This window comes from Talpa europaea, assembly GCF_964194135.1.
Source record: "Talpa europaea genome assembly, chromosome: 4".
Classification (NCBI taxonomy): Eukaryota; Metazoa; Chordata; class Mammalia; order Eulipotyphla; family Talpidae; genus Talpa; species Talpa europaea.
In genome coordinates, this window is record NC_140070.1 from 92,589,158 (window position 1) to 92,612,489 (window position 23,332).

At 36.2% G+C, this 23,332-nt stretch overlaps 1 protein-coding gene across 1 annotated transcript in view; it reads left to right on the forward strand.

Annotated features, from left to right (window-relative positions):
* DZIP3 (DAZ interacting zinc finger protein 3) overlaps positions 1-23,332 on the forward strand; it is a gene marked incomplete at both ends in the record, with an annotated part of 78,415 nt that overhangs the window by 41,041 nt on the left and 14,042 nt on the right. The window contains 8 exons of the mRNA XM_084231707.1: positions 1,175-1,200; positions 2,340-2,505; positions 4,414-4,509; positions 4,649-4,776; positions 16,226-16,294; positions 17,927-18,023; positions 19,685-19,788; positions 21,606-21,693. Of these exons, the coding sequence (XP_084087833.1) occupies positions 1,175-1,200; positions 2,340-2,505; positions 4,414-4,509; positions 4,649-4,776; positions 16,226-16,294; positions 17,927-18,023; positions 19,685-19,788; positions 21,606-21,693 (774 nt within the window). The remainder of the gene's footprint in view (positions 1-1,174; positions 1,201-2,339; positions 2,506-4,413; positions 4,510-4,648; positions 4,777-16,225; positions 16,295-17,926; positions 18,024-19,684; positions 19,789-21,605; positions 21,694-23,332) is intronic.

The following is a 23,332-nucleotide window of genomic DNA, read 5'->3' on the forward strand; positions in this document are numbered from 1 at the left end:
GTACTGAGTATTAATCAGACACTGAAATGCAAAATTCTTAGTGTATGGAAAATAATGTAAAATGAATTTGTAAGTACATCATGGAATCTGTGGGGAAGGAGACCCAGAAGTTTGTTATAAACAAGAGGTGGTAGTAGAAATTAATGCTATAATTTACATGAGTAATTAATACTGTTAATATATGTTAAGTGTAACTTTATTTAGTATGCTGTCCTTATATTTTAATGAACAAAAATTAAGGCTTTTTGAAATTTTCTTCCACTTGTCATCTCCCTAACATTTATTTTTTTCTGTAAGATTCTTAATATTTAAATCTACTTTTTCCTTATATGCAGGTTTTTCAGAACTCTTGTAGTTAGTATAGGATTCCCTAAATGAGAATGACATATACCCTGTCCCAAGATATACCTAGGTTCACAGAGCCCAGTACTCACTTTGAATATCTGAATTGATTTTCAAATTTTGTTTCATGACTCAGAAGTATATTGCAAAATCTGCTTAGTGGCTCACACTGCCATTTAAATAAGGAAATAGAATTAGTAGGAATAAGAAATAATCCAGAGTTCACCACAAATTGTCTTACTCAGTTTGGGCTGCTGTGGCAAACTACTATAGACTGGGTGGCTTAAACAACAAACATTTATTTTTCACAGTTCTGGAGGCTGGAAAGTCCAAGATCAAGGTGCCAGCAGATTTCGTGTCTGGTGAGGGACTGCTTCTTAGTTAACAGACGGCTACCTTCTTGTGTCATCACATGACGGGGAGAAAAGAGAGAGAGAGAGAGAGAGAGAGAGGACACTAATCTCATCATGAGGACTCCACAACATCATCTAAACCTAATTTAACCTCCCAATTGCCCTTCTTCCAATTACCATCACATTGGGTTAGGATTTCAACATAAACTTTGGGGGGGGTGCACATAAATATGCAGTCCATATACAGATAATTTGGGGTTGGGTAAGGTTTATTTTTTGGAACTTCTATTTCCAACACATATTTATATGTAAAGACACACATGTTTATATATGTGAGTGCATTTATATCATGATATAAAATATATTTTTTATTTTGGTTATAGTCAAAAAGTTTGATAAACATTGGCCTGAATACAGTCAGGTCACTGTGCTGTATTGACATTAGATCACTAATTCTCGGTGCAATTTTTTTCCCCCAGAATAAAGAATCAACAGAAGAGCAAGTGTGAGTATTAGTATATTTAATTTTTTTGCAATAAATTGAAAAGTGTGCTTTGCCACTGTGACACAGCTGTACCTCTGGAAGCAGTCTCTCTAAGAGAGGAAAGATGGTTCCTTTTCTTTTTAATTGCCACCTTTTTACAGTAAATGACAAAGAGTTAACATTTTCTTTAGGGGAACAGAATTTCTCTCCATTTCTTTTCAGTTTACTCAAGAGTCATCTACTGCTAACTACTTTTTTCAAGGGCTAATTTGGGTCTAGTTTAAAATCTTTAATAGTGTAGATTATGTAATGTAGATTATGGTTAGTCAATCTAGGCCATATAAGATTTAACCTTTAAGGGACGATCCTTTTTTGTCCCCATGATCTCTTTTACAAAAAAAGTTTGTTTTGATTTGGTTTGGTTAATTAACCTGAGGATTTTTCTTTTTTCAATCCCAGTTGTTAATAGTATCATTTTTTAACTTAATGGAAACATTTTAATTTCTAATGATTCATTATAAAACATGGTAACAGAACATACATTGTTAACTTTAACAAAACATCACCTATAGTTGATATTTTTTCATTAATAGTGAACTCAATCTACTTAATGAGTAAAATAGTTCATCATCCAAAGATGGGCTTTCGCTTTCTCTGTGAACAAACTGAGCCTCTAAAGTCTTGTGGTTCTGAGTTACTAAAATTCATGTTATCAGTACAGTATTTATTAAAGTCCAGTTTAAAAAAAAATCTCCATTCTAAAATCTACTTCATGTTGCTGTCTTCAGCCCTCTGTTTAAATGTGCACTGACCATAAGTACTGAAGTTGAGTAAACCAACCTACCTGCCAAGAATGTTGTAGTAACATAGTTCAGATGTAGAAATGTATTTCTCAAAGTAACATATTAATAAAATTTGGTCTCATAATTCTTGAAAACATTGAGATGAACAGATGGTCTTGACTATCTCAAATTTGCCAAAATTCATTGTGAATCTTTAAGAGAAATAGGATGAGCTTTATCCAAACTTTCTTTGCCCATGAACTCATCTGGTGATAAGCACCTCATGAGACTGTTATGATGTTAATTTGTGAAACAATGACTTAGATGTAAATCACTATACATTTATAAAAGATCACATTGATTTTGTCATCACTACAGCCCACTTATGGTAGGAAAGGAAGAGCAGTTGAAGAAAGAGCAAGCAAACCTATACCCAGTCAACAGATTTATGAATGATGATGCAAGTGATATTCAAGAAGATTCTGCAACTGAAGACAAGCTGTACAGCCTGGATGAATTGCATATTCTGGACATGTTAGAGCAGGTAAGCCTGATTGGTGGTGGGTACAGCCCTGCATGCCTTCTTCCAAAACAATTATTAACCTTTGTTTCCCCTGTCTCTCAAAAGCATGTTACCCTAGTGACTTATTTTGTTTTTGAGAAAGAGAAAACAAAAAGGGAAGGGACAGCTGGATAAATAAGGGGAAAAATAACCTAGGAGCTGGAAACTTTTCATTTTAGTCCTGAAGAGTTTTCAAATACCACAAGAAAAAAAAAATAGCCTGGCATAATCTCATTGCTTAAATTTCATGAGTAAATTAGTTTTATAAAGCAATGCAACTTTCATTTTAAAAAATGAAAGCTGGTTGTTACCATGAAATTTTTATTAAAAAATTACTGTACAATACAATAATTTTTTTCTTTGATTCCTTTCCTACCAGTAGTCATTGCTGGGAACGATATACCTATATGTGAAGATTCAAAGGGACATGATTTAAGTGCTGAACAAAGCACTTACTCAGACTAGCATATAAAAAAATTTTAAGCCACTTGATTTATCTACTCATGAGATTCTGTACTTAAGGTAATTTTATGACCTGTTTCATGGTTTAAATATAATTGTATGTAGAAATATTGATTGTCTAAGGGTAGAGTTAACGCAAATTATTGCCTGGCTGATAGTACAACATTCATGCAATTATCATATCTTTTTTTCTCCGTTCCAATTATATTAGACTATATGTATGTGTATACATATAGCCTAATATATATATATATAACATATATGTATGAACTGAAATCACTTATTCTCTTTTTTTAGATTTATTTATTTATGCATATAAGAACTGGGGTACAGACCAGAGGTGGGGGGGTGAGAGGATTCACCAGAGACAGAGTGGGGAACAGAACAGGCGGATTGATTGAATACAATACTGAGGGGAGCAGTGGGCGAGTCAGGAGAGGTCTGCTGCGCCATGTGGGTAGCTCCCTGGCTGGGGATCGAAGTCGTGCTGCAGCAGCTGTCAGCTTCCTAAGTTGCGTCTGAACCCCTGCGCCACCAGGGAGGCCCCATGAAATGACTTATTCTTATCCCAGAATGTTTACTAAAATTTAAATGTGGGACCTTTGGTTTTCATTCAGTGACTATCAGACTCTAAGAATTCAAAAATGGTTTCAAAATATCACATACCTCTTGAGAAATGTTTATTTGTTCATTTATTCAAAAAATAAACAACACCTGCTTTGTCTCAAGAGCTATGCTAAGACATGCTCCCTGTAATTATAGTATTTATAATCCAGTGGAGAAACTGGACATTAAACTTAAGTGATAGTTTAATAAGTAAATACATTTAAATAATTAAGTGTTTCGGCAATTAAGATTGCCTAAGTTAGAATTTAGGCTCCTTAGCTCAGTGGACTATGGTAGAGGACTACTGGTGCTTTGATGTAGGTGTGATATGATAACAACACCTACAAAGGGGGGTGGAGATCCTGTACCTCTAAAACAAAATCAAAGTTGTAAATCAGTGTTACCTCAATTAAAAAAAACTTGAAAACCTCTAAAAATTAAAAAATATATATATTCAGAATCCTCTACTTACTGCCGTGTGAACTTGGGCAAGTTACTCAGTGTTATGATTTCTAAAATATTAATAATGAGTGTTTACCTAATATATTTCTTATGAAAATAAAATCATTACCAAAAAAATCAAAAAATGGAAAGCATGCAGGTAATGCTGTTCATCAGTAGCAGCAATAGGCAAGTAACTGTGGTATTGTCTAATGAGTGCTGTAATTGGGGAGAGGTGGATTTAACTAAACAAATCAGGGGAGTAATGTTTACATTGAGACATAAAGCATGAGTCGGCGTTGGATGACAACTTTAAATAACTAAAATACTAGTTTTTTTCTTTGGAGGAATATAAACATGCATATTCCATTTGCTCATTAGGGTTCAAGCAGCAAAGTAACTGCAGAATATGGAGAAACTGAGAAAGAAAAGCTTGATCGACAACGGCAGCTTTATAAATTGCATTATCAGTGTGAAGTAAGTATTTTTAATCTTAGGCAACTAAGAGGTAGTTTAAATGTTCAAGTTAATTGTTTTATTTTTAAAAGCATTCATTTTTTTCTTTCAATTTCTGGTGACTTGAAAAGAATTAATGGGAAAATTTTTCATTGACCAGGATTTCAAAAGACAATTGAAAACAATGACTTTTCGATGGCAAGAAAACCAAATGCAGATTAAAAAGAAAGACAAAATCATTGCATCACTTAACCAACAAGTGGCTTTTGGAATCAATAAAGTTTCCAAGTAAGTGTAAAACTGTTGATAGGAATTTCTGGGTTTGTTTCATAATGAACACAATTTTAGACAATCCCTCTATAGCCACTAGGTGGCATTATAACTGCGCATTAGGAACTGCAGACCACATGAGGCACTTGTTTTAAAACCTGCTATATTTTGAGGCACAACTCTATTTTATCAAGCTTTTCATGTATTGGATGAACAAGTGTAACAATAATAGAATTGCCTGAAAAAGGTAATTAACTTTTGGGTCATGACTGTAGGTTATGAAAATATGAACAATGAATGAATGGCTCTTTATAGCAAATGAGGAATACATTTCTCAAACATAACATGGAATCCCTTGAATGCTTTTTAAGTTGGTCTCCTGGTATTTGTGTTCTAAGACTAAGAGATTGAAAGTATATTCAGAGAGATTCTTCCCCACCTCTACCAATCTCAATTCTCATAACCCTCAGTACTAACTGACTAAGGCTAAAATTTATTACTGAATAGGGAAAATGAGTAAACTGCTTTATTCTTTTTGTACTAATTACTATCTCTAACCAGTAGCAGTAGAATTAGCAATACCACAAAATATCAGTAATCCATAAAGTATAATTTGAAATCCATTACCGTTCCTAGACTACTAGTAAAATAGGCAAATTTTAGGAAATATCTTAGGCTGTAGAGTCCAAGATACTAATTGTAAAATTGGAGAAATGTTTGGCAGAGATTTAAGTCTTAAATTTTCTCTTACATATGGTATCATTCAAGTGTGTGTGGAGGGGAGGGGCCTTGGCAACATAGTATCAATTATAAACACTTTCCAGCTAATGCATGCTGGAGTTAGGATCTTCAAGTTCAGAAGGAGGTAAACTAAAATATCTTGGGCAATCTAAGCTGGCTGCAATCACTTAAGAACCAATGCTTCTGGATTTAGCCTGAGAGGTAACCATCAATCAGAAATGTGTTATCAAAGATCAGAAAAGTAATGCTATCCTTGCAGGTGAGCTTCCTCTCTCCTTCACCATCTGTGGATATCCCTTTTCAACTCTTGAGAGCTCACTCAGGTATACTTGTATGCTTAAGACTACAAACAGACCAGTTTAGGGAATGCATTTGTCTTCACATGATGAACATTCTGTGTTGGAACATTCACCAGACATTAATCAAGTGTTCACAGATGAGTAGACTCATATGAAGCACATGTAGAAAATACAAAGTGAGCATTGACAGTCGCTCAATCACTAAAGAAAAAATAAGTATCATCAAAATTAAAATTCTCTTCTTCCAGAAACTATAAGGAGACGGCATGAGGAAATTTACAAATTCAAAAAGCTAATTGTGTTCCAAATGGTATAAGCCCAAAGAAATACATGCCAAGACACATCAGAAGTAAACTTCTGAAAACTTTTTTTTTTTTTTTGAGCATTTGAAAATTTCAAGTTTTATTTTTTTTTTTTATTTTTTTTTTTTTTATAAATTTTATTGTTATATTCCCCATACAATTGCAATCCCCCCATTCTGACCCCAATCCCTCCCCTCCCACCCCCGCCCCCCTAAAAGTGTCTCTGGTTCATAGTTTTTTGTTGATTTTGATTTTCACTTTCTTATAGTTATTCATTTTCCTGGTCCCTTATTTAAGTTTTCTAGATTCCTGCTATGAGTGAGACCATCCGGTATTTTTCTTTTTCTTTTTGGCTTATTTCGCTGAGCATGATCCCTTCCAGCGCCATCCATGTTGCTGCAAATTGCATGTGTTTATCTTTTTTGAATGCTGAGTAATATTCCATGGTATATATGTACCACATCTTCTTGATCCAGTCATCTATTTTTGGGCATTTGGGTTGTTTCCAAAGCTTAGCTATTATAAACAGTGCTGCTATAAACATAGGGGTGCAGGTGTTCTTTGGAATTGATGTTTCTGTGTCCTTTGGGTAAATACCTAGGAGTGGAATTGCTGGATCATATGGAAGCTCTATGTTTAGTAGGTCCAGAAATCTCCATACAGCTTTCCACATTGGTTGGACCAGTTTGCACTCCCACCAACAGTGCAGAAGAGTTCCTTTTTCTCCACACCCTCACCAACATTTGTTGTTGCTAGTTTTTTTAATATGTGCCATTCTCACTGGTGTAAGATGGTATCTCATGGTAGTTTTGATTTGCATTTCCCTGATGACAAGTGATGTTGAACATTTTTTCATATGCCTGTTGGCCATTTGCATTTCCTCTTCAGAGAAGTTTCTTTTAAGCTCTTCTGCCCATTTTTTGACTGGATTATTTTCTTTGTTGTTGCTGAGTCTCATCAGCTCTTTGCAGATTTTTGTGATCAGTCCTTTATCATTAGTGTTGGGTGCAAAAATGTTCTCCCAGTTGGTGGGGTTTCTCTTTGTTTTTGTTATTGTCTCTTTTGCTGTGCAAAAGCTCTTTAATTTGATGTAGTCCCAGCTGTTTATCTTTGCCTTCACTATCACTGCTTTGGGTGATGTGTCTGTAAAGATGTCTTTGATGTGCAAATCACATAGTGTTTCGCCTATATTTCCTTCTATATATTTTATGGTTTCAGGTCTTATGTCTAGTTCTTTAATCCATTTTGAGTTGATTTTTGTGTATGGTGTGAGGTGGTGGTCAAGCTTCATTCTTTTGCATGTAGCGACCCAGTTTTCCCAGCACCATTTATTGAACAAACTTTCTTTGCTCCAATGCATATTCTTTGCTCCTTTGTCAAAGATTAGTTGACCATAAATCTGTGGGTTTATTTCTGGATTTTCTATTCGATTCCATTGGTCTGTATGTCTGTTCTTGTTCCAATACCATGCAGTTTTGATGATTATGGCTTTGTAGTATAGTTTGAAGTCTGGGAGTGTGATGCCTCCATTCCCTTCTTTTTTTTTCAGGAGAGCTTTGGCTATTCGGGGTTTTTTGTGATTCCATATGAATTTCATCAATAATTGTTCTATTTCTTTGAAGAATGACATTGAAATTTTGATTGGAATAGCATTGAATCTGTATATTGCTTTTGGAAGGATGGCCATTTTAATAATGTTTATTCTTCCAATCCATGAGCAGGGGATGTCTCTCCATTTCTTTGTGTCGTCTTCTATTTCTTTTAACAGTGTTTTATAGTTTTCTTTGTATAGGTCCTTTACCTCTTTTGTTAGATTTATTCCCAAATATTTGATTTTTTTTGTTTCAATAACAAAAGGGATGGTCTTTTTGATTTCTTCTTCTTCAGATTTATTGTTTGTGTATAGGAAGGCTACTGACTTTTGCGTGTTGATTTTGTATCCTGCCACTTTACTGAACTGATTGATGAGTTGAATTAGCTTTTCTGTGGAGTTTTTGGGGTTCTCTATGTATAATATCATATCGTCTGCAAATAGTGATAGTTTGACTTCTTCTTTTCCTATTTGGATTCCTTGGATGTCTTTCTCTTGTCTTATTGCCCTGGCTAGGACTTCCAGTATTATATTGAAAAGCAATGGTGAGAGTGGACATCCTTGCCTTGTTCCAGATCTTAATGGAATTGCTTTCAGCTTTTCACCATTGAGAATGATACTGGCTGTTGGCTTGTCATAGATGGCCTTTATGATGTTGAGGTATGTTCCTTGTATCCCAAGAATTTCAAGGGCTTTTATCATGAATGGGTGTTGCACTTTGTCGAAAGCTTTCTCAGCATCTATTGATATTATCATATGGTTTTTATATTTCTTTTTGTTGATGTGTTGGATAACGTTGATTGATTTTCGGATGTTAAACCATCCTTGTGCCCCTGGAATGAATCCAACTTGGTCATGGTGAATTATCTTATGGATACATTGTTGGATTCTGATAGCTAAAATTTTATTGAGGATTTTTGCATCAGTGTTCATTAGGGAGATTGGCCTGTAGTTTTCCTTTTTTGTGTTGTCCTTGTTCGGTTTTGGTATTAGTGTAATGTTGGCTTCATAAAACGTGTTTGGTATTGTCCCTTCCTTCTCAATTTTTTGGAAGAGTTTGTGAAGGATAGGCACTAATTCGTCTCTGAATGTTTGGTAGAATTCATTTGTAAATCCATCAGGTCCTGGGCTTTTGTTTTTGGGGAGGTTTTTGATTACCATTTCAATTTCGCTAATTGTAATTGGTCTGTTTAGGTGTTCTATTTCTTCTTTATCTAGCTTTGGGTGATTGTAGAGTTGTAGGAATTTGTCCATCTCCTCTAGATTGTTAAACTTGTTTCCATATAACTGTTCATAGTAGTTACTGATTATTCTTTTGATTTCTGCTGTGTCCGTTGTGATTTCTCCTCTTTCATTGATGATCCTGTTTATTTGTGCTTTCTCCCTTTTTTCCTTTGTGAGCCTGGCTAGGGGTTTGTCTATTTTATTGATTTTTTCAAAGAACCAGCTCTTGGTTTCATTGATCTTTTGGATTGTTTTTTTAGTTTCAATTTCATTTATTTCTGCTTTGGTTTTTATTATTTCTTTTCTTCTACTGGTTTTGGGGCTTTTTTGTTGTTCTTTTTCTAGATCTTTGAGCTTCGAGATTAGGTTGTTTCTTTGCGTTCTTTCTTGTTTCTTGATGTGAGCTTCTAATGCTATATATTTTCCTCTTATTACTGCTTTTGCTGCATCCCATACATTTAGGATATTGGTGTCCTCCTTGTCGTTCAATTCAAAAAATTTTTTAATTTCTTCTTTGATCTCCTCATTAGTCCAATGGTCTTCCAGTAGTGTGGTTTTTAATCTCCATGAGGTAGGAAAGTTCCTTGCCTTCTTTTTATGGTTTATTTCTAGTTTGATGCCTTCATGGTCAGAAAAGATGGTTGATATGATTTCAATCTTGGTGTATCTGTTGATGTTTGTCTTGTGCCCCAGTATGTGATCGATCCTGGAGAATGATCCGTGTGCGCTTGAGAAAAATGTGTACTCCGTTTTTTTGGGGTTTAGTGTTCTATAGATGTCTGTTAAGCCTAATTGCTCTAGGTCCTTATTTAGAGCTTTGGTTTCTTTACTTATTTTTTGTCTTGTTGATCTATCCATTGTTGATAGTGGTGTGTTGAAGTCTCCCACTACATATGTGTTTTCTCTGATGTCTGTTTTCAGAGAGGACAACAGTTGTCTGATATATTTTGGTGCTCCTTCGTTTGGTGAGTATATGTTAATGAGTGTTATTTCTTCTTGAAGTATTGTCCCCTTGATCTTAATGTAGTGACCATTGGGGTCTCTTTTTATCTTTTTGAGTTTGAAATCTGTTTTATCTGATATAAGTATAGCTGTTCCTGCTTTCTTTTTTGGTCCATTTGCTTGTAGGATTGTTTTCCATCCTTTAACTTTGAGCCTATTTTTATCTTTTGTAGCTAAATGTGTTTCCTGGAGACAGCAAAAGGTTGGGTTTTGTTTCTTAATCCAGGCTGCAACTCTGTGTCTTTTTATTGAAGAGTTTAGTCCATTTACATTTAGAGTTAATATTGATATGTTAACATCTGTATTTGCCATTGTGTTTGTCTTTCCTTTGATTTTATTTATTTATTCTTTTAATAACTTTTTTTTTTTTGGCCTTCTTTCATTGTTATTCATCCCTCTGAGGTTCTGGCTTTAGGACTCCTTGTAGTATTTTTTGGAGTGGGGGTTTAGTTGCAATGAAATTCCGGAGTTTCTGTTTGTCTGGGAAGGTCCATATTCTTTCTTCAAAGAGGAAGGAGAGCTTTGCGGGATAGAGTATTCTTGGTTGGCATCTGTTTTCTTGGAGTCTGTTGACTATGTCCCTCCACTCTCTCCTTGCCCGTAGTGTTTCTTCGGAGAAGTCTGATGTCAGCCTGATTGGTTTTCCTTTGAATGTTATCTGTTTCTTCCCTCTTGCCAGCTTCATTATTTTTTCCTTGTCCTGGATTCTTGGGAGCTTTACTATTATGTGTCTTGTTGTATTTTTCCTTTCGTCGTGGAAGTTTGGTGTTCTTCTTGCTTCTTGTATATCAATTTTCAGCTCCTTCTTCACATTTGGGAAGTTCTCTTCAATTATCTCTTTGAATATTTTCTCTGTTCCTACATCTCTCTCCTCTCCTTCTGGTATTCCTATAACTCTTATATTTCCTTTCCTCATGGAGTCAGATAGTTCCCGAAGTCTTTCTTCGTTCTTTTTCCTTCGTACTTCTCTTTCCTTTTCTGTTTTGGTTCTTTTTATTTCTGTGTCTTCAAGATTACTTATTCGTTCTTCCATTTCATCTATTCTGCTTTCATTGCTTTTCCCAGAATTCTTCAGTTCTTCCATTAATTCTTTGATCTCCTGCATTTCTTTTACTTCCCTCTTTAGGGACTCAATTTCTTTCTTCTGACCATTGTTTTCCCTCTCTAGGGACTCAATTGCATTCTTCTGATCGTTGATTATTTTTCCCTTATCATTGTTTTCCTTTATGACTTCTGTCAGTTTTTTAATCACGGCAATTTTAAATTCTCTTTCTGGAAGGCTCAGAAATTCTTCCAAGTTATTGTCTTTGCAATCTGGGGGCTGGCTTTCTTTTTGTGGTGTGCTTTTTCTCTGGAGAGTTGCTAGGTTGCGTGTGGTTCTTCTCCTCCCTACTGTCTGTTTTCTAATTTGCCGTATGCGTTGGGACACTGTGTTGTTGGGACTGGCCGGCATCTTGGGTGGGCTTCTCTGTTCCCCTCTGGTTCTTCTAGGAGTCATCTGTCAGTTTGAAGCAGCCTTTACTGGAGAAAGGTCCCTGTTCTAAAATGCCGATGTGGGGACACACTCCCCTGTGCGCCTGGTCTGCCCCTGCGGTGGGTTCCTGCTCCCCTCTGGGCTTGGACTGCAGGCCAGAGGGGGTCTGGCGTGGGCGAACTTCCCCTGCTCACCTCTGGCTCCTGAGGAAGCCTTCTGCAGGTAGTCTTTATTGAAGAAATGTCCCTGTTCTAAAATGGTGATGTGGGACACACTCCCTGCGCGTCTGGTCTCAGGCACACTCTTCTGCGCGCCTGGTCTGCCCCGGCTGTGGGTGCTCGCTCTCCCTGTGGGCTCAGACTACTTGTTTGGAAGGGGCCCGGTGTGGGCTAACTCCCCAGCTGGCCACTAGCTGCTTCAGTAGCCTGTGCTGGGGTCAAGTCGCTAGGTGGCGCCAGAGATCTCTCCTAGAGCCCTTGGGGAGCTGATTTTCCACCCCGTGGGACAGGGAGCAGAGCAGGGATGGTAGGGTACACCTCAACGGCTTTGGGGTGCTGTGTCTGCCTTGTGCCCCACCGTCGTGGAGAACCCACGCCCCTAATTTCGTGCCCCGGTCTCAGTTCCAAAGCCCTCAGTTCCAGGACGCGGGCTGTAGCCCAGATCAGTGGCGCGGGAATGGCGCCTTTTGAATCCCGCTCCCCTGCCTGGGCGCCTTGTTCCTGCTCACTCAGGGAGGGCCTCCACTGTCTCCCCGCAAGCCTAGGTCGCAGGCGCGGGGACCTGGGCAGCTGCAATCCGGTCCGGATCCGCGCCGCTTTCCGCGCAAGCTTACCGGGCGGCTGGGGCTGTGTGCTGGTGCTGGTCTCCTCCTGGGGGGCGGTGCTCTCTTTAATGGCGCCTGGAGCTCACCTCTGCGGCGGATCCTGCAGGGTTCGCCTCAGCTCCCGTTCACGGGGTGTGGTGGCTGAAATAGTTCCTTTCCACTCACAGTCCCATTTGCTGTGTCCGTTTTTCTTGTTGGCTGTTTTGGTTTGTTGTTTTCCTCCTCTCTGCCGGTCGGAGAGTGCCGCCTCTGTGGGCGGGGGAGGGGAGCAGGGTTCTGTGCTTCCCTCCCTTCTCATCCTCTTTTATGGCAACTTTCTTCTTTGGGCAGTTTGCTGGAGTCGTCCGTTTATCTTCCGTGTCCCAGTTCTCACTGGGACCTGCCGCTTTTCCTCCCTATTAACTTTTTTTAATGGGAGATCTTACTCGCAGCGTCTCCTCGCCGCCATGTTGCTCAACTTCTGAAAACTTAAAGACAGGAAAAAAAAAATCTTGAAAACAAATGGAGACAAATAACACATTACTTATGTGGGAACACATTCAAAGGACATTGGATTGGATTTCTCATCTGATACTATGGAGGCCAGAAGGAAGTGGCTCATTATTCAAATATTGGATGAAAAGAACTGAAACAAAACAGAATCATGAATCTTATATCCAGCAAAGATATTCTTATAAAAAGGAGGGCAATAAAGACAGTCCCAAACAAAGGGAAAGTACAGTTAGTTGTTAGCAAACCCACCTTTGAACAATGGTTTAAAGAAGGTATCTAACCATAAAGGTAATGATAATAAAAGCTTGGAACTTTAGAAGGAAAGTAGAAAATAGAATGAGTAAAAAGATGAGTAGTAATTAGAAGAAATACCAAGTCTGTCCTACCTCTCATTAATTTATAAATCATATTTGATGTTAGAAATAAAAATTATAACACTATCTCATGTAGAGGAAATAGAACAATTATATTTTAAAAGTATACAGGGTAAAAAATATGTAAAAATAAGATTTCACTTTAAGTAGAAAGAATCAATACTAGTAGACTTTTTATGTCTATTGTAATACTTAGTGAAATCACTAAGAAACTGCACAAAGATATATACTTTAAAACTGTATAAATAAGTCAAGGTGGAGTCCTAATAATGTTAAATAACCTGCAAGGAGCAAGAAAAGAGAAATAGAGAAAACAAACATAAAACAAATAACATGGAAAAACCTAAGCCCCAACATGTCAGTAATTACTGTAAATGCAAATGGTCGAAACATAACAAAGACACTGGGAAAGTAGATTTTCAAGACAAAACAAAATGTATCCAACGATATATACTATTCATAAGAAATTTACCTAAATTTCAACAATATAAGTAAATTGAAAGTAGAATGGTAAAATATATACCATGTAAATGCTAATCCAAAAAAGGAGGATGAATATATTATTATCAGATAAAATGGTCTTCAGAGCAAAGAAAACTACTAGAGACAAAGAGGGACAGTACATAACAATGAAAGGATCAATTCATCAGGAAGACAAGAACAAAGATGTTTTTGTGAAGCAAAAACCTGATAGAACTGAAAGGAGAAATAGAAAAATCTACAATTACAGTTGTAAACTTCAGCGTCCTACTCTCAGCAATTTATGGAAATAGTAGACACAAAGTCAGCAAGGATATAGGAGACCGCTAAACATCATCAACCAGCCAGATCTAATCAATATTTATAGATCACTCCACTGTCAGTAGAATACATATGCTTTCAAGCATCCAAAGGAAATATACTGAGATAGACCTTATCCTGAGCCATAAAACAAATCTCAAAAAATTTAAAAAATCAAAATCATGCAGAGCATGTACTCAGATTACAATGGAATCAAACTAGAAATCAGTAATAGAGAAATAACAGGAACATCTCCAAATATTTGGAAACTATACAACACACTTCTAAGTAATACATGGGTCAAAGACAAGATCTTTGTCAAAAAAAAAAAGTATATTGAACTATATATATATTCAAATTATATATATATTCAAAAATATATTGAATTAACATGAAAATAAAATTTGTGTGACATAGTTAAAGCAGTTCTTAGAAGGTTTATAATACTGAATGTGCACATTTGAAAAGGTGAAAGTCTCAAATAATCTAAGCTCCCACCTCAGGAACCTAGAAAAAAAACAAAACAAGAAAAAAGAAGGAAATAATAGAGATTAGAAATAATGATATTGGAAAGAAAAATAAGGAAAAATCGGTGAAACAAACTATTTCTTTGAAGAGATCAATGAAGTTCATAAACTTCTAGCAAAACTGACCCAAAAAGGCACAAATTATCATCATTTTATCAGGAATGCAACTGTAATATCTCTACACACACTATTTACAAGAGAAAATTATGCTGAGTAAGGCCAGTATCCAAAGCTTAATTACTACAGGATTACATTTTTATAATATTCTTGAAATGATGAAATGATAAAAATGGAAAAGAGAGTAGGGTTCCTAAAGTTATAAGAAAGACATGGAGCGGGAGGGAAGTAGATGTCCATATAAAATGGAAAAATGCGTAATCCTTGTGGTGATAAAATGTTCAGTATCTTGAACTGCATCACTGTCAACATCTTGGCTATCATACTGTAGTTTTGTAGGATGTTACTACCGGGGGAGTAGAGTACGTGGGATTTCTCTGTATTATTTCTTACACTTACATATTTTTAAGAAAAAAATTTTTTGTCTTTCACTAAATTAAATGCCAGTCTTACAGTAAATGGTAAATATTTGATGATAATTGTAGTGTTAACAAAAGAATTTTTATAAAGTCACATATTTAGCAAAAATTACAAGTACTTAATAAATGTTAAATTGCTGTCAATAAAGCCATATACTAAATTTGATAGCCAATCAAAGAACTTCAGATCTTTCAGAAAAGAAAACCTAATCCCACCCTGTCATATAATTCATGGGAAAAATAGGATTGAGAAATTATGAGTAACTGAATGTTCATATAGCTGGTTCATACCCAAGCTGGATAATAGGAACTATGCTAACTTTATTGTCTGTTATTTAAGAATTTAGGTCTTCTGAATTCCCCCTAGCTCTGTCAACTCATCACTGACTCTAAACTAGAAGTGGGTCAAGTATTGAAATATACAAAGGTATTGAAGATGTCAATCTTAGAAATCTTATTACTTTTGTACTCTCTCCATATTCCTTTCAGTATACTGTAGTGACAAATCTTTTATTTCTTATTTCTTACTTAAAAGCATGGCCTCTTTTGTATAGAAAATGTCCTGGTTTCTTTTCATTGCATTTTCAGTCCAATTGAAAATTGACTGTAAGTCTCTACAGCTTCTAGGAAGTTTAAAGTGGGTAGTCTCCACGATTTAGTAGTGAGCAATCCAGACAACATTTAAGGTCATTGTTTTAAGGCTTTATCATACCGGTAATTTATGTCAGCCAAATTCCTGTGTATTTCAAGTGACTGAATTCATGAGAGACTTAAAAGAGAAATGCACTTTTGTTATAAATTTCTTCACATTGAATAAAATTAATAGGTTAATGTAAAAGTTTGATTGTGAAGGAATGTAGACACAAGAGAGGAATATAAAAAAATTATGTGAATATGTCAACCAAAAAGCATTACTTTGCATTTCTCTTAATAACTTCTGCATATTAATTTTAAGCTAATCAAGGTTACGTTACCTGATTTATATAAAAATTTTACCCAATCTCCCTGTGATTGGGTCATATGAGTCATGTCCCACTTATAATTGATGGTTTTAATTAAAAGTCTTATATGCATACAGCCTCATTACTTTTATATTTAAGGTCTGATTTCTTTCAGACACTGTTTTTAATAGTTTTCATGACTTGCTATAATTTATTTTTAAGGAACTTAAAGTTGTCAATCCCATCACAGGCCTAGAAAGTTAGAAAACACCATTTCTGTTTCTATGTGGAAAACTCAAGTACAAAGAGCTATTCTGACTGTACCAGTGACAATTTCTAAAACTTTATGACTTTTTTTCAGATTACAGCGTCAAAGCCATGCTAAAGACAATGAAATCAAGAACCTTAAAGAGCAACTCTCCCTGAAAAGGTACAAACAGCTACGGCTCAGGTTGAGAGCCCCTTTCTGAGACTCTGTGTTTTGTTCAGCATGTTCTGGTGAGGGTAAGCATACAGTTTATCACCCGGACTGGGGCACTTCTGAGAATGAAATTGAGCAGTTGTTTTTTTTTAAACAATTTTTTTAAGATTTATTTAATTTTATAAGAACTGGGGTTACAGGCCAGAGGTGCGGGAGGGTGAGAGGATCCACCAGAGATAGAGTGGGGAACAGAACAGGCAGATCCACTGAAATACACTGCTGAGGGGAGCAGCAGTCACATCAGGAGAGGTCTGCCTTGACATGTAGGTAGCTCCCTGGCCAGCCAGGAATCAAACCCACGCTGCAGAGGCTGTGGACACCTTCACAGCACTGCGCTCAACCCACTTCACCACCAAGGATGCCCCAGATTGAGCAGTTTTAGTAATTAACTGGGACAACAGATAGGAACTGAAAGTGTCCTAGGCAAATTGGAAAGTATATTCACCTTAGCTCTGGCCCTAGAAAACTGCTGAGAAAGATTAAATCATCAAAGTGATGACCCCACAACAAACTGCAGGACTAGAGCGTATGCTTCCTTGTCTCTTAATCCCTAATCAATACTATGAGATGTCACTGTTTTGTGAAAGTGGCTAAATTTTATTCAGATTCACATATTTTTGTCTGTAGGTAATTTTTAAAATATCTTTTTTAAGATCTAATTCAGAGAGCATAAAATTCACTATTAAAGTATACAATTCTTTAGTTTTTAGTATGTTCACAGTCATCAAACCGTCTATAGTTGGGCAATTTATCTTTTTGTTGGTGAGTTTTAAGAGTCTTAATGCTTGCTTATCAGAAACATAATAGGAAAACATTTTCTCCCATTGTGTGGATTGTCTTTTCACTTTCTGATGATCTCCTTTGAAGAACAAAAGTTTTTAAATTTTGATGAAATCTGTTTTCTCTTGATCTTATAAGAAAATTTTGTATAATATTCAGTGCTATACTAATTTTTCTTGGTTAATATTTTTCCCCAAATATTTTGATTGTTTTTCCTCTTGAAATACTTGCCTTAATAGTTTAATATATATTGTTTTTGTCAAGCTTCTCGTCAACGTTTGGCCAGTACTCAAGCATCCAGATACTTCAAATAATAAAACATTGAGGATAGCTTTTGTAAAGACCCTGTTACAATGTTATATTCTCAATTCATTATTTTCACAAAAGACATTATTTGTTTTGCATGTTTTAGAGTTCTAGGGGTCAAGTGTGGGAACCTGAAATAGGATAAGAGAAAGAGAAACCCCACAGGTAGCCATTTCCCATAATTTACATCAAATAATGTCGTTATCATCTTTCTCCCTCTCCCCCAATGATTTGTTTTTATTCTAAGGTATTGTATGTGGTCCCCAAGATAACCAATAAAATATTTTAATGTGGTAACTTAGCTCTATGACAATCCATTAAAAACTTTCCTGGTTTTTACTTTAATGTCTTCACTTGCTATTATGTTAATGTACTGTATACTTTTCCATGGAATCATCTACTCATTGGATAGGTTATATCGTTCTTCTTCCTGAATAAAGTGGAAAGTCTGTCCTTGCTGTAATTTACTGATTCTTTAATGTTCATATATTTCAGATCTCAGTGGGAGATGGAGAAGCATAATCTGGAAAGCACAATTAAAACATACTTAAACAAATTGAATGCAGAAACTAGCAGAGCTTTAACAGCTGAGGTAAAGAAAAAACAAGAGAAAGAGAATTGGGATTGGGGAGGGAAGTTTTCAGGTATGCTAAAGAAATGAAAAAAAGGCTATCTTTTGAATATAGAAAGAAGACATCTTAGGACCAGCTGGAAAAACACAGTTCTAATTAATGGCTTCCCCGCCACTATTTCGCATTTTGTATGTAATTACTTCAATGTTGAGGATCTTATGTTGTTTTCCCCAAAATGACATATAGAAATCAGTTTGCTTAAGTTATATGTAGCAAGTACAGACATCTAGGGAAAAGTCTTATAAAACCAGAGTTCTAAAGAATATTTCACTGTTGCTATCATATCTCCTTTCTTTGATACTGCTTACAAAGATCTTTCAGAAAATGCATACACATCATACATTCCAATGTCAAGAACCAACTTGCCCTCTAGACCTCCAGAAAGTTACCCAGTTTCTTCTAAGTCAGCTTTAGAATTCTACAACTAGGGTCTATGAAAAGAAATATGGTTATATATGTTTACATAATTTTTATTATAGGTAACCTAACTTGATATACAGTAAGATTCAAACTTTTGAACATGCTGATACTAAAAGCATTACAAACCTTACTCCCTCTGTATGAATAAGCTCTATTCTTTAGCAGAGACTTAGGAATTAGGAGGTAAACAGTCAAGTAGTGATATCTGAACCCAAAATCCCTGGAAACTAATATGTTGGAGTGCTAGCTTTAACAACAACAAAAGTTCTGATTACTTTAAGAACTCAACTTTTGTATATTTTTTTTCTGCTTTTAGTAAGAAGGCTTCTTTCTACTTCCGTTATTAATCTTAGAATCACAGTGCTGGATTATAAGAGTATCTTTTCAGTGAATTTGAGTGATTAGCAGGAAAAAAGAGGTTATGTTACCATGTAATAATAATGGTGCAGAAGGGATTCCTGCCATGGCAGAGACATTAGATCACCTCCAAAACCCAGAAGGACTATTTGATCCTATATGGTCTAATTACAGACAACCCCTGGGTTTTATGATGGTTGTACTTCCAAGTTTTTGCTCCTACAGTAGTATGACAGTATTATGCATTTGGAAGAAACTGTAGGGTGTTTTCTCTTAATGCTGGGCAGCAGCAGTGAGCTGCAACTTCAATCAGCATTTTCAGCTTTTGTTATTTTTCAACTTATGGGTTTGGGGAGATTTAACCCTGATGTAAATCAAGGAAGAGCAGTATTTTCTTATCCCTTTATCAATGAAAACAAAATAAATTTCTTTTGAGTATTCTCAAATTTTGCAGCATATTAGAATCACCCTGATAGCTTTTAAAAATCCCTAACCTGGGCCACACCTGGTATCAATTAAATTAGAATCTCTGAGATCAAGGAATTATATTTTAAGTTTCTGAGATAATTCCAATTATTTCCATGTTTGAAAACTAATGTTCCAGAATATTTACCAATCCAGTAACCATTGAATAAAAAAACAGAATTGATTTATCCAATTGTATGATATTAATAAACTACTAATAAAAAATTAGATCAAAAAGTGTTTATAATGTATCACGGAAGATCAAGAAACTCACGTGCTGCTTGGAGAGATTGAAAAATAGCTTAAAATTTACTTGAAATTATTGAAGAAAATTTTACAAGGACACCTCAACTTCTTTTCCTTTCTCTCAAAAATCTAGGTATATTTCTTACAGTGTCGTAGAGATTTTGGTTTGCTGCATCTAGAACAGACTGAAAAGGAATGCCTCAGTCAGCTTGCGAGGGTGACTCACATGGCAGCAAGGTAACCTTCCCCGTCTTCCTTAATGTGTCCTGACTGCAAGAGCTCCAAGGTTATGCATAATCCGTGATATGATTTACATAATGACATCAGTCTTTGGAGTGAAAGGCCCTTATTTTTTATTTTATTTTTTTTTTTAGAGGCATGTTTTATTTGTTTGTTTGTTTGTTTGTTTTGTTTATACATGCACTGGGTACAGTCAGAAACGCGGGAGGGTGAGAGAATTCACCAGAGCCAGAGAGGGAAGCAGAGTAGGCAGAAGGACCGAAGTACACTGCTAAGGGGAGCAGCGGGCGGCAGGAGAGTTCTGCGCGCCATGTGGGACCCTCCTCTGGTGGCCGGGGAGCAGCCGGGGATCGAACAGGCGCCGCAGAGGCCGCGGGCAGCTTCACAACCCAGCGCTCAACCGCTGCGCCACCGGGGAGGCCCAAAGGCCCTTATTTTTTAAATCTCAGAAATCATTTAATTACTTTGATGTTTTCACTTTATTCCCTCTGCTGAAGCACTGCAAAGTCTAGGAGTGCAGAATGTATTTTTCCCTTCTGCAGTTAAATAGAACAAGTCTCAGACATGTATGAAGCTAGATATTTACAAAACAGGGTAGATTCTAATTGGAAAACTTTTTTCTAATTGTTTTCTCTTTCTAGTGTTAAATTTTAAATACCTTTGGAGTATATTGAAGGAAAAATTAGTATTAACACTTAAAATCATGTTAAAAGCAATTTTCTGCTATACTATAAGTGATTTTCAAACATTGGGCAGGTTGCATGAGATCTATAAATTTATAGTCTTGGTGTAGACTTTCAAACTTAAATAATTATATTAGAATCTCTGGGACCAAGGCATTATTTTTTCATAATTATAATGATCATCATCGTTCTTTAATTCTAAAGAATCAGAATCTCTGATATTTAGCAAGATTCCCAGTACATACTGATGTGCATTCAGTTTTGGGAAAGCACTTTTGTAAGAGATCAGTCTATCTTTGCTTATAAAGGAAAAGACGCTTTGTAAATGAGAACATTATCATGCCTAATTTTAAGAGATTTCAGTGATAACTTGTTTTTTACTCTTCTAAAGCTATTATGCTGGGTAATACTAGTATAAGGATATTATAACTGATAGAAACCTTCTAAAAAGCCACATGAAATTTCATTTCTAGAGATAGCAGAGCCTAAACACCTCAAAGCTGTGCTTTCTTCATTTGGTGGGCATGTTTGACAGAGTTGCTATATTTGTGCGATTTATGCGCTGTATGGAAGCAATAATCTAATTCATTCTCACAAAAGAGGTACTTTTTTCTGATTTGCCCTCCCAAAGTGTTTTTTCCTGTAATTTGCAAAGGAGTCTGATAGGCTAATAGTGATCCTGTGATATAAGGGTTAATGTGAAGATAGTCCAAACCTTGCTTCCAAGATAAGTCAACGTCTTTGAGATGTTCCTGCAGCCAGCATTGGCTGGCTAGGGCAAATTCCCCTTTTTGGCCTTCTCTGCCTTTCTACTTCAGTGGAGAGATACCTGTACAAGGATTTTAAAATATCTCCTAAAAATTGTCAGGATAGAAAAAAAATTGGTGTTCTGGAGGCAGAAGTTGTATTTGCTCCTGAAAATGTTAATCTTATATACTCCTACTATTTATTTTATTTTTAACAAGCCCTTCATTACAGCTTTGTGCCCATTTGACGTAATTGTTGGTGATGGAGATAATTTTGTTGTTTTTTTCTTAACATATCTACTAGAAAATATAATGGAAATTTTTAGAGATCTAAGTGGTATATAAAAAGAAATAACTTTCTCTTATGTCTCCTTTTCTACACCAGCAACTTAGAATCGCTTCAATTAAAGGCTGCAGTGGACAGTTGGAATGCCATTGTGACAGATGTTAGAAACAAGATTGCATTCCTCAGGGTAAGTCATGAAGTATATTTAGAGTGACTTGAAAGTTGTAGGTATATATATACTTAAAGAAAACATCTAACATTAAAAACTAGAACTAGGGCCTCCCCAGTGGCGCAGCAGTTGAGCGCTGGGTTGCAAAGCTGCCCGCAGTCTGCAGCGCCGATTCGATCCCCGGCTGCTCCCCAGTCACCAGAGGAGGGTCCCATATGGCGCACAGAGCTCTCCTGCCGCCCGCTGCTCCCCTCAGCAGTGTAGTTCGGTCCTTCTGCCTGCTCTGCTCCCCGCTCTGGCTCTGGTGAATTCTCTCACCCTCCCGCGCTTCTGACTATACCCAGTGCTTGTATAAATAAATAAATAAATCTTTAAAAGAAAAAAAAAAACTAGAACTACTAGAGAAATTTAAGAACATTCATTCATTTATTGAATTGTATGCCTTTTTGAGGTTTGATATTGATTACTTCCATGTAGCTGGTTGTGGATAACATTCTAGACTTGTATAGGTGGTGTTTTAAGTCCTAAGTATAATAAATGATAAACTCAAAAATTATCTCAAACCTAATTCCAAAGCTAACATTGCTCCAATCAGAAACAAATGGCTTGGTGTGAGTAATTATATGTTATAGAAGTAAAAGGAAGATCAAATAGACCTGTATTAGTTTCAGTCTTAACTTTTTATGTAATTATTAACTATTAGTTTAATAAAATTGGGACAATGCTAAGGTAATCTAAAAAGGTAACCCACTGAATATTTATTCATTTGATTTTAGAATGTTTTTACTTATCTTAGAGTTGACATTTGTTGATTGTTTTGTGATTTCACAATATTGCCCATGAAACAATGACATGCAATTGTGAATAGCTGCATCAAGACAACTATTTAGTGTTTTTGTTAGTTGTCTTGACTGTTTCTCTCCTGGATCTCATCCTTAGTCTTTAGCAGTGCTTAGCATTTCTGTTAGGTTTATTCAAAGTTCCGACCTCAAAAGAGCTGCCCCATGTTCCGTATCCTTACTTTCTCTTACAAGCACATGTCCTCTGTGCAGGAGTCTTTTTATTTATTTATTTATTTTATGCATACAAGACCTGGGGTACAGGCCAGAGGTGTGGGGGATGAGAGGATTTACCAGAGATAGAGTGGGGATCAGAACAGGCAGACTGACTGAAATATAATGCTGAGGGGAGCAGTGGGCAAGACAGGAGAGGTCTGCTGTGCCATGTGGGTCACCTCCCTGGCCAGGGATCAAACTAATGCTGCAGTGGCTGCGGGTAGCTTCATAGTTCTGTGTCTTAACCCTTGTGCCACTAGGGAGGCCCCTGTGCAGGAGTCTTTAAGACAAATGTTTTGTTTCTTAAGACTTTCTTTTCCAGCTCTTGTAGGTTGCTTACAAAATAATAAGGTAAAGGAAATTGGAGACAATGGCAAACAATGTTGACAGCATATTGTTAAGCTTTAGTAACTGTAGTCTTTTTCTGGCAGAATCCAAGAGAATAAAACAAAGGTATATATGGAATTAAAGAAAATTAGTAGTATATTTTTTGAGTGAAGCAAAATGTAAATATTTAACATATTCCCTAAAATGAACATTTGCAAATAGTTTTAACTCTTTGTTACAAATACCTTTTTCCCCATAGTTAATCAGCCAGTATG